The sequence below is a fragment of the Acipenser ruthenus genome, chromosome 37 (genome assembly GCF_902713425.1).
Source record: "Acipenser ruthenus chromosome 37, fAciRut3.2 maternal haplotype, whole genome shotgun sequence".
Taxonomy (NCBI): Eukaryota; Metazoa; Chordata; class Actinopteri; order Acipenseriformes; family Acipenseridae; genus Acipenser; species Acipenser ruthenus.
This window is the reverse complement of record NC_081225.1, coordinates 10,645,480-10,665,362: the sequence shown is the minus strand read 5'-3', so window position 1 is coordinate 10,665,362 and position 19,883 is coordinate 10,645,480. Positions and strand designations below refer to the sequence as shown.

The following is a 19,883-nucleotide window of genomic DNA, read 5'->3' as shown; positions in this document are numbered from 1 at the left end:
CGCGTGACAGGACCTTTATTAAAAGACAACTCTTACAGCTTTCACTAGGATTAAAGGGCTGCTCTCTGGCGATGCTGCTGAAATGACACAGCGTCAGAAAGGGCGTGCCTGGAAAGGTTCACAGGGGGAGCCATGTCTGCTGGAGGCTTGCAGGGACAGCTGGCACAGTGGGTTAACGCACCAGCCTCTGGAGGCCTGCCTTCAGCCACAATTGAAATGAGCCGGATGGTCTTGGCCTAGTCCATGTCAGAAAAGCACCACAATCAGTGAAAGGAACAGGGGGGAAGAGGCGCTGGCTCCGCAGGGCAGGGTTTGGAAGAGACATCGCCTGGCTGTATCCAACCGTTCAGACACTGAAAACAAAACAAACAGCATGCAGGGTTATAGAGCCACAGGGGCCAGTCTTCTCGTCAGCGCACAGACCTCCTTTGGAAATCTGAGGATACGGAGATCACTAGAAGCCGTGTTATTACAGAAGAAGCTGCTGGAGACTCAGAAAGCGTTTCTGTATCAGACCCAGTTGTGTCCCCGGATTGTTTGTTCAGGAAGATCTTTGGCAGCGTGAAACGAGGCAGATTCATTTCCACCGGCACAGAAGAGAAAGCTTCTCAAGCACTGCGCCAGCAAAAGGCTGGAAGTAACAGAGAGACAGAGAGAGAGGAGAGAGACAGAGAGAGACAGACAGAGAGAGAGCGCGAGAGAGCGAGCGAGTGAGAGACAGAGAGAGTGAGAGACAGAGACAGAGACAGAGACAGAGAGAGAGAGAGACAGAGTGCAAGCGAGCGAGAGACAGAGAAAGAGAGAGAGAGAGAGAGAGAGAGAGAGAGAGAGACAGAGAGAGAGAGAGAGAGAGAGATATGAGAGAGAGAGAGGGAGAGAGATATGAGAGAGAGAGAGGGAGAGAGATATGAGAGAGAGAGAGAGAGAGAGAGATGAGAAAGGGATCCAGCACGGGCCAACACAGTAACGCATGTCTCACAACTCATCAGAATAAACAAGGGTTATTCCCACCTTTTCTAATGTAATAAGTAATATAGTTCAATGTTCAATAAATAATACTATTTACAGTGCCCCCTCCATAATTGTGTTGACTCTGTTAGGCCATGCTGACAGTAAACCCTCCCTTCACTCCTGCAGTTTTCTTGATGTGTTAGTCAGCTAGCGAAATACAAAGGGAGCCCTGTACTTTATTTTTAATCTGCGAAATTGCCGCCCTTTAAAATAAAATAATGGCATTGAATACAGGTGGGATAGGATTTTAAACAGTAACAAAAGCTTTGAAAATGTTTGCCAAAAGATAACGCGTGGGTGGGGGTGGGGGGGGGACTACGTGAGACCGGGAGCGCAGGAGGAGAAAGGGGGAGACAAATGATGCAATTTTACTGAATAACCTCCTCATGGTCAAACAGCTTGGGGGACTATACCTTATTGACCTGCTAGTTATCAGCCTTCCACCTGCCAAAGCAAACTCCAACTCCTGCTAGGGAGAGCTGGGATGACACTGCGCTGACCCAGGTGAAGTGAATGGAATTGCACATTAACTGGCTGCTCCTCCCAGACACTTTGTGAACAATCAATTGTGAACGCAAATGACCATTGTATAGAACCGAATATACATTTGCATTTAGAAAGTATCAAACAATACTGAATGAACTGATCGATATCTATACTGCCCTGCAAAGTCTACTGGGACAGCAACGGACAGAACAGATGAGGGTGCGGCTTTTATCTGTGCACTCATAGACACCTCACTCACTAAACAGAGAACAGCCTTCTCTTTAAAAACAACGCTATCTATTTACTGCAAATAAGGACAATAACTGGGCGGGATATTCGTTCACTTAATAGTTTTATATTCAAAATACATGCAGTTTTACAAACACTCCAAATGTTATATTAAAAACAAATGCGAACATCTCAGCCCTCAGCCAGTGAAATCCGACTGACTGCAGAGCAGTGTCACCCATTCCAGGTTTTACTACCAGCTTGATCAGCCCCAGTGTATTGGTAACAAGCTCAGGTGTGTCTTATTAAAAACTCATAGTAAAACCAGGAACGGTTCAAATTGCTATGCAATGGGAGTCTTATTACCACCCCTGGGAGTAGTTCACAAGCCACAGGCTGGTAACTTTTAGACCTGAAGCAACCGAGTCTGGGGTCTGATGTCAGGCTTAAGACTTTCATCGGGCCGATGGTCAACCAAATCAGATCTTAAAGGTCAGAAACTGACCATTAAAAACACGCTGAACTGGCCGCCTGTGTAAATATTGAACAGCTTTTCAACCAGAATAGCCTGAGAGAAAACAAACAAACATTGTTTGAAGTGCGATATGAAGTTAATAGTATAGCCAGGATGAACCCGATTTCACTTGGCATGGCTCGAGTCTGTCTCTATTGAGGGGTCACAGAGTCCAGGGGCTGGGTGGACAATAACATTACGACAGCTCATTGGACTCGACTGCAGGGCCGCACATAACACAGGGCTTCGTTTATCACAACTAGAGCTGCTGGGGTGAACACAGGCTTTTCAGATTTCAATATCCTTTCAAAATTTAAACAAATATCCAAATAAGGTTTGACAGTAGCTGGGAAACAGAAAGTCTTACGGTATCAATATATGGAACAATATAAACCAGGTGGCGTTGAAGAGAGGAGAGAGATGCTCTTTCTTTTATTATTTCAGATCTCATAACATTTTCGGAAAAACGTGTTTCTTTTGATAGTGATATTCAATAGTCTTCACTGCAGAGGAGTTTATTCGAAGGTTAAGACACTTAAAAGAATGCACCATGAAAACTAACTTTGCTTCCTCAGCTCTCTTACCTGTTCTGCTAAATGAGCTGCACAGCTCCACTGGCCACTAGGGGTGCTACGGTGCGGTAGCGCATCAGGTGCTGGGAACCCTCCTCCAAATCAATGGCATACTCCCTGGGGCAGAAGACAAGAGACAGTGAGGACAGGGCAGAGATCTCCACTCCCACCCATCACATTACCATGACACGATGTTGCTACCTGCTGTTAACACTGCAAAGCCACGGCTTTGTTTTCCAATGCAGTACGTTTACCCCACCAGTGATCTGGTGCATTGATGTGGTAAACTTACACACAGGGTAAATGCAGGGTGGTGGAGAGACACTCCCTCTCCAGGTGAAGAAACACAACAGTTAGATCTGAAAGGAAGGCATGCAAACTAAGAGCTTTCTTTAAGCCCTGTTCCTGAGGCTGGAGAAGCCACGACTGGAGTAGAAAGCTTTGTTTACTGCAGCGCCGGGACCAACGTGGATTTTGATTTTTCAGGTTTGAATATATTCTTTCAAAACTGAAAGTGAATACTGAACGAGACTGAAAATTTGTATCACAGTACAGGGAAAAAAAAAAAAAGATCTCCTTTCTTTGACGACATTGTTTTTACTTGCTGTCCGATAGCATTGTGTATGACTAGTCCACTCCAGTAGAAGTGTATGACTTATGGTTATCATGGAAGAGGATTCTGGATTTCAGCGATGCCCTCTATTCCAGAAAGCACAGCGCTGCTTTCCAATGCAAACAGCAAGAGCAGCCCTCTATACACACGAGTCCTAGCACAGCAGAGGCAAGCGCTGGCAGGCAGGCTGAGACCTTGGACCCCCCCGGAGTCAGTGTGTAGCTGCTGTGTTTGCTTTGATTAGATAAAAGGCATAGTGTTGTGGAGGACGTGTTCATCCATTCAAAATAAACATTGCTCAACATTCAGTCAGTTAAACACAGTGCATGGCAGCCTGTCACGTTTCACTCGAACCATCACCTTGGGAGTTAGGGCAGATATACCTGAGTGCAGCACGGCTAAATATTTGTCTTGGGGTGACATCACTGGGTAGACAGCAACTAAGACTTCAGGAAAACGGTCCGTGTGCTTTCATCAAACACAATCTTCTCTGAACTATGTCTTCACTCTCTTATTATGGTATTGCTTAATTGAAATGAACAGAAAAGGGCTGCATGAGCTAACTTGAACGATGGAACATCTTCCAGTGTTGTATCTATTAAAAGGCGGTCTGCTTGACCTACAGATTAATCCCTGGATTTAAGACTGAAGTGTTTAAAAGCTAGGAGAGGGAATGCCTTGGACTCCTCCAGCCACACTGGGAGTTGTTAGTGAACAGCGCCATCTGCTGTAACTGTTAGGTATGAACCCTTAACCAGCAGCTTTATACAGACACAATGGACCCTAGCCACAAAGTCTGAAGTTATGAAAAGATTTTGGTGTAGATTCTCAGGGCTATTTACTCAAAAATGAATACAATTAAATACTAAAAACAACCCGATATACAAATATCTGAGTTGTTAATTTCTGATGTGGTAAATTTATTGGGTGCATTTATTTTTTTCTGAAAAATAATGCAGCTTTAGCCCCTTGTTTTATTAAAGGTCTGTTTTTAATTATTATTATTATTATTATTATTATTATTATTATTTAGATTTGTCTATGTATAAAACACGAGGAAGCCAGCATCAGTCCAGAACACTTTCATGAACACCTACCCTCTTCATAAAAGCATTCTTTTAAATAGCTGCTCAAACAAGGTCCAGCCCCCTTTTCCGTGCCCCTGTGGGGCTCCGTGCTCCCGGAGAGCTGGGCTCGCTGCCTCACCTCTGCTCGTCGGTCTCCGGCTCCACCAGGATATTGTCCTGCCTCTGCTTCACCCGCAGGAACACAAAGGAGTCCAGATTGGGCTTCTGCACTAGAGAGGGGGGAATACAGCGCTTTACCACAGGAAGAGCAAGCCCACACTATACAGGGTGTGCGTTCAGCGCAAGGGGAAAGTGCTCCTGGTTATAACCAGGCAGTCTTGAGAGCTTCCCTTCACAGGTCGAATGCAGCCCAGCAGACCTCAACCATGTTCTGAACACCACCTGCCTGTCATTCAGTCCCGGGCTCCTCTCAAGCAGACACTGACTTTGTGATACGGGCTGAATGACCAGTTAAGAGACCCCCAGACTCCCAGAGAAGAAAAGCCTAGTGAATTAGCAAGCCGCACTGCCGGCCAGCCTCCTGCAAAATCAATTGTACAGCACCTGGAAGCAGGAACTTAAGGAGTTGTTACAGATTCCAGGGGTTTCATTGTGAGCCACAGAAAACCCATCATTGAAATGAATTCTCACCCGATTTGCCCAGGTCCACGGCTTGCAGGTTGGGGGGCATGTGCTTCAGCGCGACGCTCTTCAGGTAGGTCTCTGTGTTCACCAGGTACCTGTGACCAGGAAACACAAGGTGAGAGTGAACCTGGCACTGCCAATCCACTGCTATTAAACACTCAAGAAAACAGTATCTCCAATTCCCCCGACCACCAGGGGGCAGCGTGTTTTTGTGTTCCAGACAGAGTAGATGGGTGCTCACTCTTTTGCAAACGCGAATTCCTCTGGAGACAGATAGGACGGGTCCCCTTCGGCGCGGGATTTCTCCTTCTCCAAGATGTGGGGAAAATACTTCTCAATCTGAAACGACAACCGGAAACTGAGGCGGCACGACCACTCTGCAGATTTTGCATTTCCAGTTATTCTGCAAAAAAACTTTGCCAGCACAGCGTATGGGACTGCAACTGCTGGCGACCCCCGAAATGCTGCCTCTGAATCGGAGCCGGGTTTGTACCCCAGGCCCCTCGAAGGGAGAGGCAGCTTCCTCACCTTCTGAAGCCGGGAGCGCAGGTAACTGCTCAGCACGTAGCGGATCCTCTCCGTCTCCATGCGGTGCACACCCGCTCTCAGATCCACACCCTTCACTCGCTGGAGATTCTTCTCCTGAGGAGGGGCGGGAGAGACAGAGAGAGGGAGAGAAGAGAGAGAGAGGGGGGGATAAACAAGCAAGGGAGAGACAAGAGAGAGGGGGGGATAAACAAGAGAGGGAAAGAAGAGAGAGAGGGATAAACAAGAGAGGGAGAGAAGAGAGGGAGAGAAGAGAGAGAGAGGGGGGGATAAACAAGAGAGGGAAAGAAGAGAGAGAGAGGGGGGGATAAACAAGAGAGGGAGAGAAGAAAGAGGGGGGATAAACAAGAGGGAGAGAAGAGAGAGAGGGATAAACAAGAGGGAGAGAAGAGAGAGGGGGGATAAACAAGAGGGAGAGAAGAGAGAGAGAGGGGGGATAAACAAGAGGGAGAGAAGAGAGATGGAAAGGATAAGAGAGAAATGAGATGGAGGAAAGAGGACAGGATAAGAGAGAGACGAAAGAGTCAGAGAGATGGAGAGGGTGGGTGACGGAAGGAGAAAGAGATGGACAGGATAGAGAGAGATAAGGAGCAAGGGAGGGAGAGAGACGGAGAGGGATGGCAAAGGAAGGGGGGAGAGAGGGAGAGAGAGAGAGAGAGAGTGGGCTTGGGGTGTTAGAATCTGGTTCATTTCCTGAACTTTTCACATTAGTTCAAGAATAGACAAAATAAAATGTGTATATACTTGTAAAATAATTAGTGATCAATTGGAAACCCACTTTTTTTCACAGATTATAAATTGCTGCAATATTACATTTAAAAAATACTTTTAATAAATATTTATCCTTAATGCTTTAAATTCGTCTCAATTTACACCCCAGCAGGATGCAGGATAAACAGCAGCTACACAAACACACAGCATTACTGCACTGGGACAGCCAGCCCTGCGAGTTCTGGCAAAACACATGAGTAATGCATTCAGCAGCTAGTCAAGCATTTCAGGATTAAAACACAAACAAACAAACAAAACAGCCAGCCTCTTTACCATGTGGTTCAGCTGCTCCATCACACACTCCACGATCTCCGATTTATTTTCCAGGAGCTCAGGTGAGAGCTTCTCGTTCAACCATATCTGTGCAAGGTGGAAAAAACAGTCAAACCCAATTATAATAATAATAATAATAATAATAATAATGATAATGATGATGCTAATAATAACAATAATTAATATTACTATCATCACAGTGCTGCAAATCTCTCCTAACGATGTTTACGGATTTTTTTTTCATGATTGCCCAATGAATTACGCAGATAAACACACAGAACGGCAGCTCAGGGTAGATTACTGTTATTATTATGTATTTATTTATTAGTTAGCAGACGCTTTTATCCAAAGCGACTTGCACAGACTTGGGTGTGAACTTTGCCTCACAGCTGCTCCAGAGTCACTTCGGAGCTCGTCTGTTTTACGTCTCGGAGCACAAGGAGGTGAAGTGACTTGCTCAGGGTCCCACACAGGGAGTCAGTGGCTGGGGTTGAACCTGGAGCCTCCTGGTAACAAACAAGCCCCTTTCTTTATCACTGCTGGACCACTAAGAGCTCACTTTCCTGTCAGCACCGACTCACCTCCTCCAGTTTGGTAACGAGCTCCGCCGGCGTCATCACCTCCTGACTCTCATCCTCACTGTCGCTCATCTCAACCAGAGAGTCCGCCATCGCCAATACAGTACCGGCACAATTAATTACTATCAATTATTAGTAGTAGTCTTATTAGTAAACACAGACGCGTATTAAAATATTACTAAGCACCGAAAAAAAACTCGAAATCTTCCTTTATCAGATATATTTAAAACGTACTGCAGGGTGAGTGAATAAAGAAAAAAAAAAACGTGATATTTTTTATTATTATTTATTTTTTTATCTTATTTTTTTTATAAATACGCAAGTATTTATATGCGATATTTTAATTCCTATCTTGCCTCCCTTAAAATAACGTATTTGCCAGACGAGCAAAATAGCTGCATCCTCTCACTGTTTTACGATATTTCAGTTGAGTTTAGAACCCTAATATTTAAAATTAAAATAAACACACACAACTCAGCCCACGCTCTGAATCTCGCGCCATCCCGATGCGAACGTCACTGCCTTCCGCGCCTTGCGGTGACGTCCATGACTTTAACCCGCCCCCAGAGTGTGGCTACAGATTTGCGCCATCTTGGTTGTGGCAAGGCCCACGTTATTGCAGGTGAGGGAAACACACAAAATGCTCAAAGTACAGGAGTCTGCAGTGTTGTTTCGGATAATCCTATAAACACTGGTTTATTTTATTTTTTGCATTGTTTCTGGAGTAATTCTATAAGTCTCACCTGTCGTGCAGTTTAATTCACTATATGGGCCTCAAATATTAAGTTTTAAAAGAAACACATGCATTAATTTGTTTGCTACAGCCATTTTTCCGCTCCCACCACACACGTAAACACATGTCCTGTGGGCGGCACTGCAAATACAAACACGCACACATACACACATACACATAAACACACAGACCCTCCCCCCTCACACACACACACACACACACACACAGTTAAAGACTTTCAGTAAGCTCTCAGTGGCAGATCTGATGAGGTGAGCTCTGGGATTGTCGGGTCTAAATGGCTAAACCCAGCTAAGCAGAGACTTCCCCAATCCAATCTCCCCAGGTCAGCCTGGTTAAACCCCAATTAAGCCTCCTCAGTCTTCTGTCTTGTTGCATCAGGAGGCAGGGTGTTTGCATGGCTATCTCCATAGGAAAGAAAGAGTCTGTCATGCAAAACAGAAACATAATAATAATAATAATAATAATAATAATAATAATAATAATAATAATAATAATAATATGATTTAAATCTTGCCAGCTTTTATGAGTGAGTAATCATTGTGCAGCAGTGTGGAGTAGTGGTTAGGGCTCTGGACTCTTGACAGGAGGGTTGTGGGTTCAATCCCAGGTGGGGGACACTGCTGCTGTACCCTTGAGCAAGGTACTTTACCTAGATTGCTCCAGTAAAAACCCAACTGTATAAATGGGTAATTGTATGTAAAAATAATGTGATATCTTGTAACAATTGTAAGTCGCCCTGGATAAGGGTGTCTGCTAAGAAATAAACAATAATAATAATAATAATAATAATAATAATAATAATAATAATAATAATAATAATGAGGCAGAATGGAGAACACCCGCCCCATGTTGTAAATTCAAAATGAGACCATCAACATGATGAAAACGTTTATGCCCATGACAACCCTCCGAATGGTACAGAATTAGAATGAGCAATGAAAGGGTTAATCAGAATTAGAGATTCTCAAGATAGCGGTGTATGCAACAGTGTAAGAGTGACATACTGTGCAGAACGATGGATGAACGAGCACACAGGCGACTCCCTGTCTTCCCAGAATCCAACACTCTCAATAACTTCTGCTAAATAATGTTAATTCATGACAGATGGACAGGTGCAGTAAGCTATCGGTGCCCTTGCTAGACAGTGAGCTGTAGGTAAGGGCAGCCAGACACAGGTGCTAATTGAAACCTGCTTACTCCCTCAAAGAGGATCAGGAGGTAATGAGCTCAGGTGACTCAGCAACCCTGTCTCTCCGTTACTGCCGCTATATCACTGCTGCCGATTTGGAGCAATAGCTTTGAAAACCCTCAATCTGGAATTGTCGCAGAAGGGTACCATTTGAAATGTGTTTCAATGCATATGTAAATAAAAAATAACAGGAACCAACACCTGACTTTACAACAGCAGAGTTTAAAGCGGTCACCTTGGAAACGCACCCTGCTGTGTAATCACTTTACACACAGCATGCTGAACAGATGCGGCATGCAATGCCACTAACCCTTCGAACACGTCTTTTATCTTAGCAACAATAACGAGGTTCGTGTAGCGAAGGAACCGACAGAGAAATCGCTACCATAGATTGATCGTCTTTCACTTCAGCAAAGCCCGCACATGACGTTTGCTTTATCGTTTTTCTTTTAAGTTTTATTGTGTTCCACGAAAGCAGAGGCTAGCTAAGCTTGGGCTAATCCATGAAGAGAGCTGGCCGATTAGCTAATATCTCCTAATAGGATCTCTGCTGCTTCGTGGTATATTTAGCAGAGCACTGAAAGGTAAGGTTCGCTTTAGAATAAAAGTTCATAGCTCAGAAAATGAGCTTACCGGTGACGTGAGGCGGACCAAGGCAGATAAATACCCCACTGGGGCAGGAGACCCGTGAAAGGCTGAGGCGCGCTCCTTGCAGGTTGTAGAACGGGCATCTCAGTCAATATGTTGGCATCACGGGCACTGCTGGTAAAACAGGTGGCGGCCGTCCTGACGAAACAGCCAGTCTGCCTCGCTCACCAGTCAGGGGACTGGGGCAACTGGGGGAACACCAACATCGCGGTGGTAAGTTTAAAATGCATGTGTTAGTATATACAGTAGGGCTGTAATCCTTCCTTTGCTAGTTTTGTTTAGGCAGCGCCTGTATGTGTAACACAGATTGGCTCTTTGACTCCCAGGAATCTCAAAGCTGAAGAGCTTTCTCCTAAGCAGTAATGGGAAGCTGGAAGTGGCTGTCCTCAAGTACCAGGAAGCTTGCTGCTTCAGGTCCACTCCTGCTTACAAGCCTTTAACTAATGTTATCAAAGCGCTGGTGCGATTATATTATGGTCATCACTGTGGCTCATTCGCTTGGGTCTGCAAGCCTGCTGTAGGCTTTTCCTATTGCAATTGGCTATGATCCAATCAACTAGGTACTGGGAGATTCTTACGACCCCCTGTATGTTTTTGGACTGGTTTTTATTTGAACCCCCATATCTACAATGGGCACTGCCATTTTCAATGTCGTACCAGTCTTGGAAGAGACCATTGCTGACTTTTTGTAGGGGGGAAATGAATGCCAATGTCATTGGATCTGTATTTGTTTGCCTGCGTGTATTACAGAGTGTGCATTGTCTTTCCTTGCAGGTGTTTTCTGGATGCGGATGGTGGGATGGGACTGATATCCATGAAGCTGCATAGTAAGTACTGAGTGGAGTTCTCTTTCCTATAGACCTCTATACAGCTCTGCAGTGTTGAGTTCTCTTTCCTATAGACCTCTATACAGCTCTGCAGTGTTGAGTTCTCTTTCCTATAGCGCCCCCTATCCCAGTCTCTGTGTTTTGCTCCACTTTGCTGTGATTTCACTGTGGTGTGCCAGGGGTACACAGCGCCCCCTATCCCAGTCTCTGTGCTTGGCTCCACTTTGCTGTGATTTCTCTGTGGTGTGTCAGGGGTACACAGCGCCCCCTATCCCAGTCTCTGTGCTTTGCTCCACTTTGCTGTGATTTCACTGTGGTGTGTCAGTGGTACACAGCGCCCCCTATCCCAGTCTCTGTGCTTGGCTCCACTTTGCTGTGATTTCTCTGTGGTGTGCCAGGGGTACACAGCGCCCCCTATCCCAGTCTCTGTGCTTGGCTCCACTTTGCTGTGATTTCTCTGTGGTGTGTCAGTGGTACACAGCGCCCCCTATCGCAGTCTCTGTGCTTTGCTCCACTTTGCTGTGATTTCACTGTGGTGTGTCAGGGGTACACAGCGCCCCCTATCGCAGTCTCTGTGCTTTGCTCCACTTTGCTGTGATTTCACTGTGGTGTGTCAGTGGTACACAGCGCCCCCTATCGCAGTCTCTGCTCTGTGTCGCAGCACCATGTATCATCTCAGCCGCAATGGCGCTCGCTTCCAGCTGTTCGCCCCGAACCAGCAGCAGATGCACGTGGTGGATCACATGAAAGGCCAGCCCGCGTCCGGAGAGAACAGGTGGGTCCCGGGGCTATCGGGGGTTACCCCAAAAAGAATACAGGGAGCAGGTGGGGTCGCGCTGCAGGGACTCTCAGATTCATTTGGCTGAATGTTACCATCAAAAGGATGCGGTGGAAAAAACTGGATAACACACAAACATTGTGGTTTGGGGGAAAGCTGTATTCAGTTGGTAATAGGAAGCAAAGAGAGGTGAATCTAAAGGCAATGAAAGTGGGAATCATCAAGTTCCAAAGGGTAATAGGTCTGTAAAGATATATAAAACTAACGAGAAACCGCTGGAGGGAGGGTCAGTTCTACGGAAGACGTTTCTTGTTTTTTTTATTATTTGGGGTTCCAATTAAATTTATTTTCCTGATTTATTTTTTTTGCCTTTCTGTAATCTTGTATTTGTAAATGTTGCAATTATAGTTTTACAGTCTGTACAGTGCACAACCACCAACGTTTCAAAACTAAAAAAGACCATGCCGAATTTGCACAGGTAATCTATGCATTACTATACTGTTTGCTTGAACTATAATCACTACACTGACTGCCTTCCTCCCAGTCCCTCATCTCTAACCACTAAGCCACACTGCTTCCCTCCCATCCCAACCCGTCAGCTCTAGCCTGCAGCCTGCTGATGCGTGTGTGCGTGCGTGCGTGTCTCTCTCTCTCTCTCTCTGCAGGAATGTCATGATCGAGTCGGCTCGTTTGGCGAGGGGGAAGATGCAGGATCTCTCCAAGCTCGATGTCAGCAGCTTCGACGCCGTCATCTTCCCAGGGGGCTACGGGGTCACCAAGAACCTGTGAGTCTGAAACACTGGGAAGCATTCGCCTGACAGCCATAGCCAACTGTCTCTTGAAGGATCACAGCGCTTAAGCTGTCAGCTTCACTAAAAGCCTGACACCTTCACCTTTCGTTCAATCTCTCTATATATAGACTGAGAGAGAGAATATACAGGTAGTGGACAAAAAAATAGAAACACCTGGGTAAATGAGGGACACCAAGTATATTGAAAGCAAGGGCTTCCACACAGGTGTGGCTCACGTGTTAATTAAGCAAATAACATCCCAGCATGCTTAGGGTCATGTATAAAAATGCTGGACAGGCCTGGTTGCCTATAATTCTGGCTAGCATGGCTGCAAGAGGAGACCTCAGTGACTTTGAAAGAGGGGTGATTGTCGGGGAGCGTTTGGCAGGAGCTTCAGTGACCAAGACAGCTCAACTTGCTGATGCTTCACGAGCAGCGGTGTCTAAGGTGATGTCGGCATGGAACTCCGAGGGAAAGACATCATCAGCGAAGGGCAACAGCGGGCGGAAGCGCATACTCCAGGATCATGATATCCGTGCGTTAATTCGAAGTGCAAGACAAAACAGGCGAGCAACTGCAGATCAACTGACTGCAAATTTCAACCTGGGGCGCGAGCAGCCAGTTTCATCAAAAACGGTCCCCCGAGAACTCCACAGAGCGGGATACCATAGTGGTCCAACGCCCTATTAAGTGACTTTACATTGGGGTTTCCATTTTTTTGTCCACTACCTGTAGCTCTGCATGATACCAGCTAATAACCTACCGCTCAGCAACACTAGGGGGCAGTGTTTTTTCTTTCCATATAGTGATGTAATTATGATTATAATGGAAAATAATCTGAATACTGTACCTGAGTGTGTATGACACACTGGACACACCTAGACTCTAAACTAGGTCCTGTCCAAGTCAAAACCTGGACTGGCTCAATCTGCGCTGCAATGGGAGTCCTGTTTCTCTCCTCCCGGTGTTTCTGTATTTCCCTGACGCTGTAATTCTTTCCTCTGTACTCAGATCGACCTTCAACAGCGACGGCAAAGATTGCAAGATCAATCACGACGTGGAGCGAATCATGAAGGAGTTCCACCGCTCCCGCAAACCAATCGGGTGAGAGTCCCGCCCCCTAGGAACACCCATTAAAAATAATACCACCCACCATCTTTCTCCTTCTCTATGCAAAAGTACTAAACAGGAACTTTTTTTTTGTCACAATGTCTTTATCAATAAAGAGCAGCGTTTTCAGTCAGTAGGTGGCGCTGTGGGCTTTGAATGGTTTTATGTAAACTGTCTAATAGAAGCTGGCCTGTGTGGGGAGCAGATATTTTAACATGTGATCCATCAGCACAGAGCTGGAGGCTTTTCAAACAGGCCCTATTCACAGCAGCTACAGCTCGGGACAAAAGTTTTGCATCACCTAGAATTTTAAGACTGTGACATCATTTTTTTAAAAAAACTGTATTTAACATCATGTAATCAAAGAAACTACAAAACGACATCGCAAAAAAAAAAACAGAAGCCATCCGGAAAAGCCAAAGCTGGATTGCTAGAGAGTCTTTAAGAAATGTGATCTGGAGAGAACCATAATAGTAATAATAAGATATTGGCCAGTCTGACAGCTCGAAACGCTTGACATTGTGAAGTTCAGAGGAGTTCAGGGAGTCTGTGGTGTGCTGTTAAAGACGGGAGTCCTGTCCCTGGCTCTGATCTCTAACCCCCTCTCTCCTCTCTCCAGGCTGTCCTGCATGGCTCCGATCCTAGCCTGCCGGGTGCTGCCCAGCCTGGAGGTCACCATGGGTCAGGAGCGCGACGAGAGCAGCCGCTGGGGCCGCTGGCCGTACACCAGCATGGTGCAGGCGGTGAAGAGCATGGGAGCCCGCCACTCCATCCGCGAGCCTTACATATCCTTTACACAGCCAGGGCTTCCTACTGTAGACCTGCATCTGCATCTGTACCGCAAAACAGCACAGAGCACAGGGAGACCCACAGGCTCATGACACTGAGGAGCAGTGTTAGCACAAGGGCAGCTACAGTGGGGAGAGGCTGCCACTGGTAGACTGGTACCAAGTTATGCATACTATATATTTCTCCAAATGGTGTTCAGAAGCAATGCAGACAGACAGACAGACAGTGGCAATGCAATGACAATGCAGACAGACAGACAGACAGACAGGGGCACTGCAATGGCAATGCAGACAGACAGACAGACAGACAGGGGCACTGCAATGGCAATGCAGACAGACAGACAGGCAGACAGTGGCACTGCAACGGCAATGCAGACAGACAGACAGACAGTGGCACTGCAATGGCAATGCAGACAGACAGACAGTGGCACTGCAGACAGACAGGCAGACAGTGGCACTGCAATGGCAATGCAGACAGACAGACAGACAGTGACACTGCAGACAGACAGGTAGGCAGACAGTGGCACTGCAATGGCAAATGCAGACAGACAGACAATGGCACTGCATTGGTAATGCAGACAGACAGACAGACAGTGGCACTGCAATGGCAATGCAGACAGACAGGCAGACAGACAGTGGCACTGCAACGGCAATGCAGACAGACAGACAGACAGTGGCACTGCAATGGCAATGCAGACAGACAGGCAGACAGACAGTGGCACTGCAATGGCAATGCAGATAGACAGACAGACAGACATGTTTGATATGAGATCTGGTGTCCCGGGAAGAGATCTCCTTAACAGCGCGTGACGCACGAGGCCCAGGTGGACGAGAAGAACAGGGTGATCAGCACGCCCACCTTCATGTGGGAGACGGACTATCACTACCACTACATCTTCGACGGCATCGGAAGCATGGTGAAGCACGTCATGCGCATGAGCGCCGCCAAGTAGAGAGGCCACGCCCCGGACGGGTCGGGAACCGGGGCACAGAGGGGCTGACCCCTCACGAGAAAAACTGCATTCAACTGGGAAAACACCTGAGTGCGCTTTATTTCTTAATTAAGTGTTGTGTTACTGTAAGAGATCTCCTGCGACCCTTTTGTGTTTTAAAACGATTAGACAGTGTTACGGTGATGACGCCACCGCCGTCAGATACAGCAGCGGTATTAGTTTTTTCTGAAGACTATACAAAATCATTTTGTAAGGAAAGCGTGGGAGGTTGCCCCGGAGAATCAGGGGCAGCGGGTAGCGAAGCTGCTGAAAAATGTTGTTTAATTAAGGAGCAGTCATGCTTGCCCGAGTCTCATCAGGGAGCAACGGCACATCAAATCTATAAAAGCCTGTGTTGTCAATAATTAGAAGGCTCGGTTGTTAAGGCTGTCAAGTCAATCTTCATCAGGGATGGTGACAGGTCTGTCGCTGACACGCACACACACACACCCACCCCTCTGTCCCACACTGATGCACTCTCCAGCAACCGCAGCAATTACAGAGCAGCGGGGAACAAAGAAACCACAGAATGCTTCTTCATGGAGTTATTTCATTATTCTTTTTCATGTTTTATATATATTTATATGTATCTATATTTTAAAAGTCTGCAGCTACTGTGCTTTGACTTTTAAAACGCTGTGAATGTAGAAGTTTTAGGCAACTTTCACGCGATTTGATTGGCTCTTGTAATGATGAAATTTGCATATTTATTATTATTATTTATTTCTTAGCAGACGCCCTTATCCAGGGCGACTTACAATTGTTACAAGATATCACATTATTTTTACATATAATTACCCATGTATATAGTTGGGTTTTTACTGGAGCAATCTAGGTAAAGTACCTTGCTCAAGGGTACAGCAGCAGTGTCCCCCACCTGGGATTGAACCCACGACCCTCCGGTCAAGAGTCCAGAGCCCTAACCACTACTCCACTAACCACTATTCCCCTCAAAAGCTACACACACACACACACACACACACACACACACACACACACACACACACACACACACACACACACACACACACACACACACACACACACACACACACACACACACACACACACACACACACACACGTACACGTACCTTTGAAGCAGTAGGAGGTTATTAAATCACATCTTCAAGTCCAGAAAGCAGCCCCTTCCTTTCTCACACTGTGTCGTTTCAACAGGGAGCAGCAGTACAGCTGTTTTAAACACAGGCTGACCAAACCTTATTTAAAAACAATATAGGGCCATTGTAAGAGCGAGTGATAAGTGCAGGGGAGGTGTCAGAGTGCTGCAGCAGCATCACGTGAGTCCGCTTGCTCCACGGTGAGTTTTGGCAAGGATTAAATGAGCACAGGTGTGCAGGAGAAGGTGATAAAACAGAACGCACAGGGAAACACAAGAAGGCTGAGCTAGCATGGGCCCATAGCAGTGTGATGAGACGCCGTCCCACAGGCTCTCAGCACAAGGACTGCAGCTTTAACAATGGGGAGGCTTACACAGCGAGGAGAACCGTCTGCTAATTCATAATTAAAACAGGAATAAGACTCCTCCTCTTTTAAATCTCCTCTCCTCTCTCCCGCAGACTCGCTCAAAAGGGAATGCAGGAACACGCAGAGTGTAATAGACATGCATTTTTATAATAGTTAACAGATTCACAGACGCTGCGTTTAGATTAATTAGAAGCATCTCCTTCTTGAGTTACAAAAATGGTAAGGAAACAAAACCGGAGAGCGCTCAAGAGACCTTAATGATGTGAATTAAAGGGCATCTAAATACTGGCGTCATTTAAATTATTTTAATGTGGCTTTTTATAACCCCTGCTTTTTACTGACAGAATATACTAAAGGGAGTAATGTGTGGTTACAGTTGGGGGGGGCGGGGAGCCAGAAAAGCCGTGGAAAAGTTCTTCAATTTATGCTTTGATTAATATGAATTGTTGGCAAAAAGGGCATGAACTCTGACACTGAGTGATGGTCTATTTTTGATATACTGATATATTGTTATTTAAATGTAATTATCTCATTATGTTCTTATATCTGCAATCTGATATGTCATGGTAGAATATAATTTGATGAATGTTGAATTACTGTTTATCATTCCTTTAGCTGTACTGTGTGTTACATATCAAATGATCATAAGAATACAAATCCAACACCGTGACCCATTGCTAAATCACTCCCAGGTGTGTTCCTCCCTCACAGAGGACAGGTATGACAATCCAGCTGCCTGATCCAGGACTGACATCCGTTTCAGTAATTACAATGACAGCCCACAGCCTGCAGGGAATAGCCCTGCTGTCTATGCACAGGGCCATGTGGTAACAGAGGACAGGCAGCAGGTGTATGAGAAATGGGTTTCTGCAGCTTACCGCTCCCCTAACACAGATCACGTTGCTGCCATGGCGCTCACACAGACTTGGCTGCAGTTTCATTCCAATACGACTCATCTGGGGTCTCCGAGCTCCATTCTTTCACAGTTCAGTCTTCATCGCAGATATCAGGTCAAGGTCAATCATGCATGGACTTGCTTGGACTCAGTCAAGCCCTCTAATAACAATGTCATTAAAAAAATAATCACACGCCCTTTCCTCCTGCAGGTGTACCACAGTAAGTTTGCATGCATTGTGATTTTGCAGTCATTTCTCCATGTTTTATCCTATGCTATGTATTTACAATTGTTGGCTTTACCATACCTCTCTGGTCTTTACAAACCTTCCTATGCTTTACCATACCTCTCTGGTCTTTACAAACCTTCCTATGCTTTACCATACCTCTCTGGTCTTTACAAACCTTCCTATGCTTTACCATACCTCTCTGGTCTTTACAAACCTTCCTATGCTTTTCCATACCTCTCTGGTCTTTACAAACCTTCCCTATGCTTTACCATACCTCTCTGGTCTTTACAAACCTTCCCTATGCTTTACCAGACCTCTCTGGTCTTTACAAACCTGCCCTATGCTTTCCCATACCTCTCTGGTCTTTACAAACCTTCCTATGCTTTACCATACCTCTCTGGTCTTTACAAACCTTCCTATGCTTTACCATACCTCTCTGGTCTTTACAAAGCTTCCTATGTTTTACCATGCTGTTAACATATAATCTTGAATATTTGAAAAACTTCCGCTGCTATTTTGTTCAACACGTCATTAAAAATTTAATAGCATTTTTGAAGGAAGGTCAGGATTTTTTTTTGGTTGCAAAGCAGTTTTTGCTTTGAAATGTTTCCTTTGAAGTCGACCCTCAGATACGCAGTGATAATGATATCGCCCGTGGTTTCCAAACGTCTTGGACCGCTCCCCCCCTTCCTCTCGTCTGTGGTACTTGAGGGAAGCTATAAAACAAGGCAAAGTAATAACTGGAGGCTTCATTTTGGTTTACAAAGTGACACAATTAGGTTGGAGTGATGACTCCGAGGGCTGTGGCTATTCTGAGAGGATGGACGCTCCGCATCAGTCTTCCAGTCTTTCCAGCGCTGCAGCCCAGATCGTGGTCTGTGATATTTCGGTGGAGCTGGGAGCTGAATTGGCTGGTCGCTGGTACTCTATCAAACTGGCTCACCGACATGCCATCCTGCATCCAGACGGGCTCTGCTCTGAAAGATGTCCTTGTTATAAATATAGCATTTAGGGCAATATTCACCCGCACACAGAACTCCACACAACTCAGGGTAAATATAAATCATGCTTTAAATAGAGGCTTGCTGTAGTTCTAGGGGCGGGGCTCAGCTCGCTACGCTAATTCTATTGGTTCATTAACCTATATAGTCCAGGCTCACCTTCCACTACTTGCTCTGCAAGTCTTTCTCCTCCACCTCCCCACCACCTCCTTTGCAACTGTATCTCCCTTCTTGGGGTCGGTGGTCCTCTGTCAGCAGGCCTTGGTGACCTCTGACCGAGGTCGGAGGTCGCACCTCAAAACGAGGGCGGCTCTTATCGGTCCAGAAGGCGAGATCCTGGGCCAAGCAGTCACTCACCCTGCACTACACTTTACATCTTACAATGCTGAGCTTCCATCTTTGAGCTGGAGGGGACCTGGGTTAAAGCATTGCAGAGTGTGCTTGACCATAAGTGTTCAAAAACTGGCATTGCAATGCCATAGCAAGGACAAGTGTAAAATGAGTATGACTGTCTAGACCCAGCTCCCAATGGATATTCATCCAAGCACATGCCGCACGGAGGCGATATTTCATTAAATCCCATATGAAAAAAAAAACATTCCTTTTACATACTGTATCTAGATAAGACTGGTATTCATAATGCAAGTGTGACATACAGACACTCAGCCAGTCAAACTCCATTGACATCCATTCAATACATTGCACTGAAGAGGCCCTTAGAAAGCATCACAATCGCACAGATGGGTGGAAATGTAAGTGTGATCTACAGACACACAGACAGAAAGCCTCTTTAATTACAGTAACTCCTATTCATTGTGAAAACAAAAAAAACACACGATCCAAATAACTACAATAATACAAGCAAGTCTGACACTCATGAATACAAAATCCGAGCCATCAGTGACATGAACACGTAGACGACTATATCCACTGCAGGCAAAGTATCACACGCGAGTGGATGACTCCACAAGGCATACCCACAGTCATACTAGCAATAGCTGCTACTAGATACATGTATAAACTCCATTACAGCTGGTTCTTTAAGGGTTAGATAAGTATGTATCTCAGCGGGGATATGCAACCCCAGGGC

The 19,883-nt window shown here is 45.8% G+C and overlaps 2 protein-coding genes and 1 long non-coding RNA gene across 4 annotated transcripts; 1 reads left to right on the top strand and 2 right to left on the bottom strand.

Annotated features, from left to right (window-relative positions):
- LOC117962347 (DNA replication complex GINS protein SLD5-like) lies at window positions 1-7,852 on the bottom strand. Of its 2 annotated transcripts, none has more exons than XM_059008516.1 (8): window positions 7,308-7,852; window positions 6,727-6,813; window positions 5,665-5,778; window positions 5,378-5,475; window positions 5,143-5,231; window positions 4,631-4,721; window positions 2,824-2,928; window positions 1-353 (listed from the first exon to the last, which is right to left on the bottom strand). In XM_059008516.1, the coding sequence occupies exons 1-7, from the start codon at window positions 7,395-7,397 to the stop codon at window positions 2,832-2,834; spliced, it is 666 nt and encodes a 221-aa protein (XP_058864499.1). In that variant the 5' UTR covers window positions 7,398-7,852; the 3' UTR covers window positions 1-353; window positions 2,824-2,831. The 2 variants fall into 2 exon arrangements, with proteins under 2 accessions (XP_058864499.1, XP_058864500.1); XM_059008517.1 differs by lacking the exon at window positions 1-353 and adding an exon at window positions 402-631.
- A 2,063-nt stretch (window positions 7,853-9,915) lies between these two features.
- Window positions 9,916-17,309, top strand: LOC117966066 (ES1 protein, mitochondrial-like). The gene is made up of 7 exons (XM_034911450.2): window positions 9,916-10,108; window positions 10,670-10,722; window positions 11,384-11,497; window positions 12,166-12,285; window positions 13,303-13,395; window positions 14,021-14,186; window positions 15,005-17,309. Exons 1-7 carry the CDS (start codon window positions 9,989-9,991, stop codon window positions 15,140-15,142), a joined length of 804 nt encoding a protein of 267 aa, XP_034767341.2. The 5' UTR covers window positions 9,916-9,988; the 3' UTR covers window positions 15,143-17,309.
- Window positions 17,310-17,927: 618 nt separating this feature from the next.
- On the bottom strand, window positions 17,928-18,241 carry LOC131706821 (uncharacterized). Its single transcript, XR_009310827.1, has 3 exons — window positions 18,205-18,241; window positions 18,046-18,125; window positions 17,928-18,006 (listed from the first exon to the last, which is right to left on the bottom strand). It is a non-coding gene; the product is annotated as an uncharacterized LOC131706821 (long non-coding RNA).
- Between the last annotated feature and the right edge of the window lie 1,642 nt (window positions 18,242-19,883).